The sequence below is a fragment of the Hippocampus bargibanti genome, linkage group LG05, assembly GCF_051943395.1.
Source record: "Hippocampus bargibanti isolate YZ-2025 linkage group LG05, ASM5194339v1, whole genome shotgun sequence".
NCBI lineage: Eukaryota > Metazoa > Chordata > Actinopteri > Syngnathiformes > Syngnathidae > Hippocampus > Hippocampus bargibanti.
Window position 1 is genome coordinate 29,334,959 of NC_142738.1, and position 12,205 is coordinate 29,347,163.

Genomic DNA, 12,205 nt, shown 5'->3' on the forward strand with positions numbered 1-12,205 from the left:
TACTCACACTGTGCCCTGCTTGCTGCTTTTCGGTAATCCAAATCAACAGAAGTTTTTAACCTCTTCTATTGCCTGAGACCATTGCTTAGACAACACGGAAACGCCCTTAGCCACACGTAGCAATGGTCGACTTAGCATACTGGTACTGGGACGCTAAGTTACACAAACGCACACCTCGTTGGTGTTTTTCAATTACAGTAAAGTCTCGTTATATCGATATCGGTTATATCGATAGTCCCGGTTATATCGATACTATTTCTATGCACGCATGGAGAAAATTACATGCAAACAGGGTCGGATATATCGATAGTCCCGGTTATATCGATATTTTTTCGGACTCCCTTGAATATCGATATAACGAGACTTTACTGTATCTCCTTCTTCTGCTCGACCATCATTTTCGTTTGTGTCCTCTTCGGCTTAACACTGGCCTGTGGTGGGGTCTTTTTTGCTCCCTATAATAGCAAAAGTACGCCACTCGATAACAAACCACATCTGCAAGAAAGGGGATGTGGAAAACTAGTCCGCCAGCCACCGTGACGCTGTGTGCTTTGGTTCGTCCGCCGAAAACGAGTTCGTTGGCCATGACTATATGCTCGCGAATTTAATGTTCGTGAGGCGAAAAGTTCGTGAGCTAAAGTGTTCGTAAGACGAGGTATCACTGTAGTTACTAAGGATTGCATTGATTCAGGCGTCACACTACTGTAGGCCTTGGTATCAAATACAGGGCTTGCGACTGGTTTGAAATAATTAGTATCCTTTTGGTTTTTGTATATCTGCGGCCTCTTAAAATGTCTGCATATCAGCTCGCTCTGTGGCATCGGCAATGCGGGCCACTTGTGTTCTATTCGAGTGGCATGCTGGAAACGACTGATGGAATGTAGAACAAGGTCAAGAATGGACTGGCTTTCGCATGCATGAAGACTTTGATTGGTGATTGTCGTCGTGACCTCACTCGTGTCGGGTATGACCGATCGAGTGGGCGCTTACTCCAGCCGGCGTGGGCGTGGTTACCTGCCACGGGTTCCTCCTCCCTTTCTGACTCCCGCCGAGTTTGCTCGGGAATGCTGGAGTCCGAGGAGGTGTCGTTGTCGTACGGGTTCTCGGCCTGACCCGAACCGCTTTCCTCGGGAGGGATGGGCGAGGGGAGAGCAGGCGCGCTCGGCGAGGCGACGACCACTCGCCCATAATCGGCAGAGCTCCCACTCTCGCCGTCAAAATAGAATGTCGAGGAGCGGTCGTCTAAATCCCCGGGTGTCTGCCCAGACTCCAAAGTGAAGTATGGGGTGTCCGTGGAATGAGGATGCGTGCTCTCACCCGAGGCTGACACCTCGATACCATCCCACTCCTGATCCACGTCAGACCCTGATACACTACCAGCGTGGTCCGAGGAAGTGGGTGTCGTGGGGACGAAAGGCAGCGATGGCGACAACGCCTGCTCCGGTGTAGTAGCTGCAACAGAGACGGGGACCGCACTGGGAGTGGCCATTGGGAAGTCAGCTGCCGGCAAAGAAGGTGAGATCGGAACCACCAGGCCACCAGAAGCTGCCCCAGTAAAAGAACTCACAAGGACACCCAAAGAACTCAAGAGAAGATCCACACCAACACCCGAGGTTGCGGCCCCGAGTGGTACGTGGGACGATGCCTGGGGCCAGGACACAGACGACTCTAGGGAGCAACCACATATGGCATCGGAGAACGCGGCATCACCACCCTCCAGTAGAAAGGAGTCGGGCGTACTTCCCGTCCCGTATCCCAAGAGCTCCATTTCATTAGCCAACGATGGCACCAGACTAGGAGCGGCAGCAGAAAGCTGGTCGACGCTAGAGAGGAGAACCGGCGGCTGCAAGGTGGGGCTCAGGTAAAGCGACACATCCGAGACGGACGACTCTGGTTCGAACACGTCGGCGAGGCCACGCGAAGGGAAATATGCCAACTCATTGGTGAAAAGGAGCGCGGGAAGAGTGGAAGGGTCTTGGGGAGGCAGCGGCAGGGTACCGGTACCCGCCGTGGAGATGAGGGAGACCTCTCGGAGGGACGGCGCCAATTCCGGCACCATCGAGTGGTCACTCGATGAGAAAGATGGCAAGTCGTCTGTGAAAGAGGGAGCAGGGGGAGGGTTGGGAGAAGCGGGGGTGCGGTGAGGCAGCGGGGCAGTGTCCACGGTGTAGGAAGGGGAGAGCTCATGCAAGCGGGCTGAGGGAACGGGCCAGAGGCTGGGATGGAGGCTCATGACATTGATCAGGCTGGAAGAAGGGGTGATGACAGAGTGGCGCTCACCCTTGGAGAGCGACGGCAAGGTCGGGAATAGTACAACCCCCTGCCGCACCGACGTCTTTGTGCTTGAAAAATAAGGTACGCTGGGAACTGTGGGCCCTCGCGGAGGAGATTGCCCAGGGGATTTGCCGCCGGCCTGCACCACGTCATCATCAAGGAGTCTATTTGCATCGTCTGGTTTGGGTCCGATCAGACCTTTGCGAGGGTCCGTTTGGACGGACGTTGGCGTGACGATAAGGTCAGTCAAAGTGGTCAGCTTCGAGATCAGGTTCACGGTCGTGGTGGTGCTTTTGTTCATTGGCTTGTTTGAGGTAGTGGTTTTGTTAGCGGTTGCGTTAGTCGTCACTGCCGCCGTCATCGTGGCGGTTGTGGTCTCATTCACGGTCTCAGGGAATGGCGCGCTCATGGTTGTGGTTTTGTTTGTTGGGGCGGTCGTGGCCTCGTTTGCAGTTGGATTGGTGGTCATTTGCAATGTCGTAGTCGTGCTTGCGGTCTTGGCCACCGTCATGTTTGTGGTTTTGTTCATTGATCTGGTCCTGGTCCTGTTTGCGGTTGGATTTGCTGTCATTTCTGTCGTCGTATTTACGGTTGTGATCTTGTTCTTGGTTTTGGTCATTGACCTGTTCCTGCCAGTGGTGTTGTTCATTGACGGGGTTGTGGTTGTGGTTGTGTTTGTCATCCCTGCGGTTGTCTGGTTTGTAGTCACAGTCTTGTTGGCGGTTTCCATTGTCGTATTCATGGTAGTGGTCTTCAGTGTAGTTTTGTACAGTGGCCGGCTCGTGGTTGTCATCTCCATTTTGGTCCTTTTTATCGTCAGCGCTGTAGTCCTGTTCATGGCCACTGTGACGTTACTCACCAAGGTCTTTTTCATGGTTGCCGTCGTTGGACTTGTCGTGGCGTTGTCTGAGATCCAAGGAGTGGTGCTGCCCTTTGAGGAGACACGCTGACCCCCGTTCATCCAAGAACTGCTGACTGTCGCCGCTGTTGAATTCAGGGCAGCTTTACTGTTTTCCCAGGACTTGACCCCGTCCTGGTCGTCTCTTGTGTTTCCGTATAGAGGAGTCATCGATGAGGACCTGTTGGAGACCTCCGTGCCGGAGGTCGTACGCTGGGGAAAGGTTGTGGCAACCGTAGTCGACTCCATCTGTTGCATCTGGCGGCGATATGGTCCTGAAGTTGAGGTTGCAGGCGGTTTGGTCGGAATCCAAGCCTGAACGTGGTCTTCTGTTTGCACAGATTCATTTGACCACGGGTCCGGTGGGTCGTTCTCCTCCTATTAAAAAATAAAAAATAAAACTGAATAGCTGGGAACGTAATGAGCATTTTTTTTATTGGTACAGAGTGTTCTTAATTCACTTAGATATGATGGATTTAGCTGGTGTGAGTGATTATAATCAGGATAATTAACTCATTCACTGCCAGACATGTGCAAAAAATGTGTCTGCTCTAGTGCCAGGGTTTTTGTCATTGTCACTGGAATTGCAGGACCCACAAAATATTGACTTTTAGGACGACATAAACATTCAATGCAGCGTGAGAAACCCAAGACTCTCTTATTTCATCAGAAAAAAAGTGTTAATTCCTAAATTATATGTGTCTGAATTGAGCGCGATAACCGAATTTCTTCGGGTTTTATTTTTTTTTTCATGCTTGGGTGATGATAAAGCGTTGGCCATGGCCTCTGGAAATGGTTTTTCTTTTAATAATAATAATAATAATAATAATAATAATAATAATAATAATGATAATAATAATACATTACATTTTAAGCGTCTTTCAAAGCTCTCAAGGACACTTTACAGTCACAGTCAAGTATAGGGTACTATAATAAATAAAATATAATCACAAATACAATGCAATAAATAAAATACAATCACAAATAGAAACAAGAGAGAGAGCTACACAGATAATGCAATTTTAAATAGGTGGGTTTTGAGATGGGACTTGAAGGTGGGAAGAGAATCGATGTTATGAATGTTTGGTGGAAGTGAGTTCCAAAGTTTGGGGGCAGAGCAGCTGAAGGCTCTGTCACCCATTGTGCTGAGATGGGCAGGGCGCATACCGTATTGCATTTTGGACAGCTGCCCTCATTTCAAACTCAGATAACTCCAGACCCATATTATTTAGGAATTAACTTTTTTTCTGTTAAAAGAAGAGAGTCGAAGGTTTCTAACGCTGTATTGAATGTTTATGAAGTCCTTAAACTCAATATTCTGTTGGTCCTGGAGTTCGAGTTACAATGACAAAAACCCTGGCACTGGAATGGACACATTTTTAGCACATGTCTGGCAGTCAAAGAGTTAAAGGACAACCGACGTCTCCGGACAAGTTATGTCCATAATTTATAAAATGACTTCAAATGACTTCTACTGGTCGTATTTTAATAACATTCCACCGCAAATAGCTATATTTTACGTTTTAAGGCTCGCGATGAACATTCAGGAAGTCTTGTTTTTGAGTTGGTGACGAGTCCGTACGTGACGTCAGAAAAGGACCGCCTCCTCACCGTAAAAAAGACGCATTGTAGCGTCTTTCCATCACGTCAATGTATTTTGCTGTACTGTTTTTTTTAAACCATGTATTACACCCAAAAGCCGCCAGCAGAGGGAGGCAAACTCCATGGAAAGATAGTATCAGCCCGTGGAAACGAGCTGATTCATTCCTCACCGGAGCTGGTCGCCATTTTTCTGCCTCTAATTGGGTGAGACATTACCCCCCGCCCGTTTGCCTCAAAATGGCCCAAATAAATTCTTTAATCGATTGCAAACATGTATGCTTTCCTCTTCGGAACTATTTGAATCATATTCATAACTGGATGTGTAACAAGAAAGCATATTCTCTGAATCTGAAGCCATTGTTTTGATTCACAAGCAATGCAAGACGTCTTGGCGTGACATCACGAAAGGGGGGCGGGACTTTCTGAAAATGCCCAATTCGCAGCTCAATTTTTTGCAGATTTTGGACACTTTAAGTCATTTTTATTGGTGTTTTGCATTTGACTAAAAATATCATACTGCATGTTTTGGGTATTTAAATGATATAAAACGTTTTTCTGGTGTCCGTTAAAAAACAAAAAAGTGACGTCGGTTGTCCTTTAAGGTGTCATTGTTTTAATTCACATGAGAGTGAAATGTGAGATGCAATCCATAGGAAGCAAATGTGACTGACCTCGTAATCAAATGCAATGGAATCGGGGATCAGGCTATTTCCTGCAAGACACACACATTGGAACTGAGTGGAAAGAATACAACTACGTTCGCATGATTTCTGTTTTTTGTTTGTGTGTTTTTTTGTGTTTCTCCCATGAGTGATTCAGATGGAAAAGACAAAGTGATGAAAACGTTTGGGAAAAGTAAGGGGCAGCGCTTAAAAAAAAATCATCGACAAAAATTGCATTTCGGTCAGCAGAATTGTACAGAAGAGCAGTCGGGCCAGGTTGAAATATATATTTTTGCAGAGATGGGGTATAATTATGAGATTTAGAGAGTGTGAAACTCGCAAATTTGCAAGATTTAAAGTCACAAATTTGCTAGATTCAAACTCGCAAATTTGCTAGATTTAAACGTGAAAAAAAAACCTTTCAGAGTTTGAGATACATCATTCGGTCGTGCGGTGGGTTAGCATTAGCAGCCTTGAGAGCAAATTTGTGACTTTAAATGTCGCAAATTTGCGGGTTTGAATCTAGCAAATTATTTATTTTAAATCTAGCAAATCTGTGACTTTAAATCTAGCAAATTTGGGACTTTAAATGTAGCAAATTTGAGACTTTAAATCTAGCAAATTTCGGACTTTAAATCTAGCAAATTTGTGACTTTAATGCTAGCAAATTTTCGAGTTTGAATCTAGCAAATTTGTGACTTCAAATCAAGCAAATTTGTAACTTTAAATCTTGCTAATTCGCGAGTTTGAATCGAGCAAATTTGCAAGTTTGAACCTAGCAAATTCGTGACTTGAAATATAGCAAAAATATTTCCACCTGGCCCTAATGCTCTTCCGTAGAATTGACTGGGAATCATTTTCGACTTTAATTTCTGCAAATGAATCAAGTGACAGCAGGAAAGTAAAGAAGGAAGGTTTCGACATTTCCATGCTATGTAAAAAAAGCTCAAAGAAAATCATCATGCCGGGATTTTCAGGATAGAAAACAAACGCGCATTTGCAGTAAATCGTTTTTTGTGACAGGCCACTCCCACCGCCACAACTCCGCCCATCCGCCATCATGGAGTCAAAAAAATACATTAAAAAAAAGGCAAAAAAATGCATTTTCTGCAAATGCGGCGCAGGTGCACGGTGCGCGGAAGGCTGCCGAGTTTGCTTCTTACCTGTTTATGTGTCACACTTGAAAGTTTATGGATGCGGTGGCGGGGGGGATTTGGATTACAGAACAACGAAATACATTTTTGGGTGGTTAGCTTGAAGCGCTACAAAATAGTGGGCAATAAACGGGTAGCAATGTTGTATCGTTTTCAAATGGGCTTCATTGGAACTGGGTGTCAATCATCATAAGGTATTCATAAAACACACAATAACCCCCCCCCAAAAATACTCTTCAAGTTCAAAACAGACGTGTGATTGTCATGAATGACATAAATATTTGCATATTATTATTTTTCACAAAAAGCATCAAATGAAGACCCCCGTATAACAAAAGTCGGACATTTAGGTTTTTTTTTTCCAGATTAAATTATTATTATTATTATTATTATTATTATTATTATTATTAATTATTATAATAATTATAATAATAATAATAATAATAATAATAATAATAATAATAATACATTTCATTTCTAAGCGCCTTTCAAAACTCTCAAGGTCAATTTACAGTCACAGTAAAAGTTTTTCTGTGGGTGAGCAGCAGCAGCCACACACGCCAGGGTTCAATCAACCCGGAAGTAACACAAATAAATAGCAAGCTAGCTAATAGATAGCTAATAGTTTGTGTTGTAAAGGGTGGTTAGAGTCAAAAAGTAAGTATTGGTCAGTGTGCGTAGCCTTCCTAAAAACTTCTGTTTTTAGCGTTTTGTCCTCTTTTATAATTACTTTACAATCCAAGAAGGCGAGTTGGTTCTCTTTAATGTCCTCATGAGTAAATTTAATGTTGAAGTCTACAGAGTTGAGGTGATGTGTGAAGGATTGATTTCTTGTTTTTTAATTATGACAAAAGTATCGTCCACATATCTAAACCAGTATCTAGGTTTTGTCCCAGGGAAGGATGTGAGGGCCTGTTTCTCCATCTCTTCCATGTAAAGATTAGCCACTATGGGTGAAACTGGTGAGCCCATAGCATAACCATGAATTTGTTTATAAAATTTCTCCCGAAATTGAAAATACGTAGTATTAAGGCAGATTTCCAAGAAAGATATCTATCAGGAAGTGTGTGAATTTACTAAATCCAGTTATATGAGGCATCACAGCAAAACCAAAGAGAGACAAAAGGGTAAATTTCAAAAATTACTTTTACTGAAACAATCTCAGCTACTGGTAAACACTCAAAAAAATTATGAACAGATTTCAAGGGAGAATTGGATCAAAAATTTGTCAGACAGAGATCTCTCAGAGACGGAAAAGGCGGTACTGACCAAAGGTTTAAATTTCTCAGTTACTCCTAAAACTATACCTACAATAGATTATATCACAGCTACTGAATCGGCTATTAAAAATAACAAACTTTCATATGCAGAGGCAGATGATCTGCGCATTAAAATATCAGCCCTTCTCAGTCGTGCCGAACTTCCTCCATCCAACATAACATTAGAAGAGAGAAAGGCGTTAACTACTCTACAAAAAGACAAAAATAGTACTATTTTACCTGCAGAGAAGGGCAGATGCACAGTGTTTATTCAACAAAGCAAAAGCTACAAGCAAACCGCTACTAGCCTGGTGGACTCCTCTTTCTAAACTTTGAAAACTCTCAAATACACTTTTCAGTCAAAGTGTAGTCCGAAGCACGAAACAGGCTTCTCATTGGCTGCCGTGGAGAGTATGCAAATTTGCATACTCTGCACGGCAGCCAATGAGAAGCCTGTTTCATGCTTCAGACCACACCGTGACTGAAAAGTGTATTTGAGAGGTTTGAAAGCCGCTTAGAAAAAGGGGGCCATGTAGTTTTGAGCAGACAACGCAAACATTGCATTGTGCACCATGAAAACAAACGACAACTGGGGCAAAATCTGCAACAAGGGATATTTACCATAAATTAAGCAAGGGAGCATTTGTGGTAGGTACTTCCTTAATTTAAAAAATTCTTGATACTTTGAAACAATTTTTTTGCGATTATTCATCTTATTGTGTTTAGAGTTGTGAATAATGGTGCAGGCAACTTTTCAGAGTTGTCTGCCCGGGTGTCCGCTAACTTTTTGTCATGAGTTTCAGACACTGCAACAAGCGATGAATAATGAGAGCGTGTCAGAACAAAAAGTTGACAAATAAGTGAGAATGCAAATAGGGAGCAGAGGGATGAAGAACAAGAAAAACAATCACGTATGTTGAGTGACAAGGAGCGATGAAGCACAAAATGGCTACCTTGACTTAGGACAAAGTGTGTCCAAGTCATTTTTTGCCGCATTTTTGCCACATTGTCACATTGTCATAGCGCCAGTCAGCTTGATTGATAGCTAGTTAGCTCGGTAGCGAGCTAGCTCTATCGCTAGCTAGCTCACTTGCTAGCTAGCCTAACTGATGAGCATGGAATTTCACAGGTTTGATTTGCTTTCGCGGACCGAATAAAATGAGGTGCTGGGCTATCAGCGCTGGGCTAGCAGCGCTATCGAGCTCAATCACTAGCTAGCTCGCCTGCTAGCTTGATTGCTAGCTAGCTAGCTCACTTGCTAGGTAGTTCGCTTGCTAGCTAGCCTAACAGATGAGCATGAAATTTCACAAGTTTGATTTGCTTTTGCGGGATGAATAAAATGATGTGCTGTGCAAGATTTGGCCCCCGGGCCTTGAATTGGACACCTGTGATGTAAGAAATTAGCCAGCTAGCTGAATACTGTAGAAAGAGCGTTAGCTAGCACACGTGCTGGCTCGCTTGCTTCTAGATAGCTACCTCTAATGCTAGCTAGCTCGATAGATAGGCATGGAATTTCACAAGTTTGATTTTCTGTCGCGGGCTGAAACAAATCATGTGGTGGGCCAGATTTGGCCCCCGGGCCTTGACTTGGACACCTTTGATGTAAGGGATGAGCCAGCTAGCTGAATACTGTAGAAAGAACGCTAGCTAGCTTGATCACTAGCGGGCTCGATTGCTAGCAATCAAGTTGGCTAGCTAGCTTAATTGCTAGCAAGTGCGATCGCTAGCAAGCTCAATCGCTAGCTAGCTCACTTGCTAGGTAGCCTAACAGATGAGCATGGACTTTCACAAGTTTGAATTGCTTTCGCGGGCCGAGAAAAAAAATAATGTGGACAGCTACACTTTGGACAGCTATGACTTAGAACTTCTGAAAGCAGTTTAGGTATTTTTTTAGGGTTGGTCAATGGATTTTCAATTTGGAATTTCAATTCATTTGAAAGAGAAAACTTTATTTCAATAAAATTGAGCCACGAGCTCCGTCACGGAAAAAGTTCAACCGGTAAGTCAAGGTAGCACCGTGTTACATCATAAACGGATGAACTTGAACTTTACACCAGCAGTCATTTGATTGTCCGTTTCGTCAAAGATTCGTGTTTACGTCAAAAGGGGTGAGCACTACAACGGCTTAACGCTTACCGGTGCCGTCGACGAGCGCGGTGAAGGTTAGGGGGTTGCTGATGCGTCCGTAAAGGCCGTTGACGCACACCGCCGCCACCTGCACCACGTAGCTGACGTTAGCCACCAGCTGATCCAGGATGGCCCCCTGGTGGCGACAATTTTTTTGTGGTGGCAGATATGCTCTGTAAAACTTATTCAAATTGAAACTGGCGATTGGAGCTTTATTTTATTGATTTCTTTTTTAATCTAGTTTTTGACCTCACCACATCCTGGTCTCCATCGGTCAGATACTCTGAGTGTGTGGCGTCCTCGGCGTCGGCCTTTTTGTAGCTGACCAAGTACCTCTGGATGGCTGAGTCATAGACGGCCCGCGGCCGCTCCCACGTCACCAGCACGCTGCTGGCGTTGTAAGCGCTCACCTCCGTGTTCTCCGGCTCCGAGCTGCACACTGATGGAAACGTCCACGCATCAACCCATTTTGCACAGGTGGGATTATTCATGACCCTGAAGATTTATGTAACAGCATGTTTTAGTCTTTATCTATATTTATTCTTGTCTAAGGTATTTCTATAGTTAATTAGTCAGTAGTTTATTTATTTCTGCATTTGTTTATTTATTCTGTCATATGTTTATTTATTTAACTGTCTATTTATTTGCTTCCGGGTTTGGATTGGATTGGATTGGATTGGATTGGATATGCCTTTATTAGTCTCACAGTGGAGAAATTTACATTTCACAGCAGCAAAGTGATGAAAGGAAGGAAGGAAGGGTTGAGTGAATGTTCAAAAACTGATTTGGTCAAAAACCGAAACATTTTCCCATTATAATCAATGTGATCAATGTTTTTTTTAAAATCAGGAATGAACAATAAACACGCCTGCTCACAATGGAACGCTGAATGAGGGTAATGCGTGTCGGTGACAATGAGCTGGGACATGAGAAAGAGCATGCTAGCTAGCTGAATAAAGATGTTGTGTTCAATCTGTAGATTTTCGTCAGTTTTATCTAAAAAAAAACAAAAAAAAAGGAAATACAGTCAATCCTGGGTTTTCCACCATAATCCGTTCCAGAAACCTGTTCGAAAACCAATTTGGTCAATAACCAAATCAACATTTTCCATTATAATCAATACAAAAATTGTTAATCCGTTCCATGCGTTTTTTTTTTTCAATTGTGATTGAACAATACAAACACGCCTGCTCACAATGGAATGCTACACGAGGGTAATGCGTGACGGTGAAAATGAGATGCAACTTGAGGAAGAGCATGCTAGCTAGCTGAATAAATAAAAAAAGTGTTATTTTGTGTTCAATCGATAGATTTTCGTCAGTTTTATCTAATAAAAAATGGAAATACAGTCAATCCTGGGTTTTCCACCAATTTGGTCAAAAACTAAAACAGCATTTCCCATTACAATCAATATAAAAATTGTTAATCCGTTCCGTGTGCTTCTTTTTTAATTTGTGATTGAACAATACAAACACGTCATTGTGGAACAGGAGAACGTCCGATTTGCGTAGTTCTCAGCCAAACATGTCTGAAAACAAAACTTTATTGAAACAATACAAATGCACTAGCTTTCTATCTATTTGAGTGACTTCCGCGTTGAGTGGACGCTAGCGCGCGTGGCTGCCGCTGCTCACCCACAGAAAAAACTTATCGTGTGACATAAAAGTGACCTTGAGAGTTTTGAAAGGCGCTTATAAATGAATGGTGCGTGACACGAATAAGCGACGTATAAGTTTGGTCCAGTTGAGTGGTGCGTTCAAGTGTTGTAAACCGAGGCATAAAAAAAGCGAAATTTTTGGTTGAAAACCGAATTGATTGAGAACAGAGATGTTCGAAAACTCAGGTTTGACTGTCATAGCAAGCACGGATAAAATGACATGGAGAAATGACGAAAGGGTTTATGTGTTAAAGGTGTTAAAGGTAGGTGTTAAAAGTGAAAAGTTCCCAGAAAAACAAAATACTCAAGTACCTACAGACAAAAGTACTAACTAAATACTCACGCGCGATTGCTTCCCACCACTTTCCACCCTAGTCCACTAATGACATTGATCATGCGTTTGTTTGTGTGTCACGCGGATCAATTTGGTTCATGATGAATTATCGAACAAAACCGGCAGGAAAAGGTCACGGTTGTATCACGCAACTCGCTCCTTCCTAACGCTGACTCTGCCGCACAATTTGGGTCGTGGCCGGTTCTGATTTGCTTCATTGGTGTTTTTGTCTGGTTTC

The 12,205-nt window shown here is 43.4% G+C and overlaps 1 protein-coding gene across 3 annotated transcripts in view; it reads right to left on the reverse strand.

Annotated features, from left to right (window-relative positions):
* LOC148898432 (receptor-type tyrosine-protein phosphatase gamma-like) overlaps positions 1–12,205 on the reverse strand; it is a 73,295-nt gene that overhangs the window by 25,341 nt on the left and 35,749 nt on the right. Inside the window, exons 9-13 of one of the 3 annotated variants that reach the window (XM_088997646.1) lie at positions 10,231–10,415; positions 9,986–10,112; positions 5,446–5,486; positions 2,281–3,550; positions 1,015–1,452 (exon numbers count right to left, since the gene is read on the reverse strand). In XM_088997646.1, coding sequence (XP_088853772.1) covers positions 1,015–1,452; positions 2,281–3,550; positions 5,446–5,486; positions 9,986–10,112; positions 10,231–10,415 — 2,061 coding nt within the window. Of the gene's footprint in view, positions 1–1,014; positions 3,551–5,445; positions 5,487–9,985; positions 10,113–10,230; positions 10,416–12,205 lie in introns of all 3 variants that reach the window. The other 2 variants (XM_088997647.1, XM_088997645.1) reach the window with 2 other exon arrangements.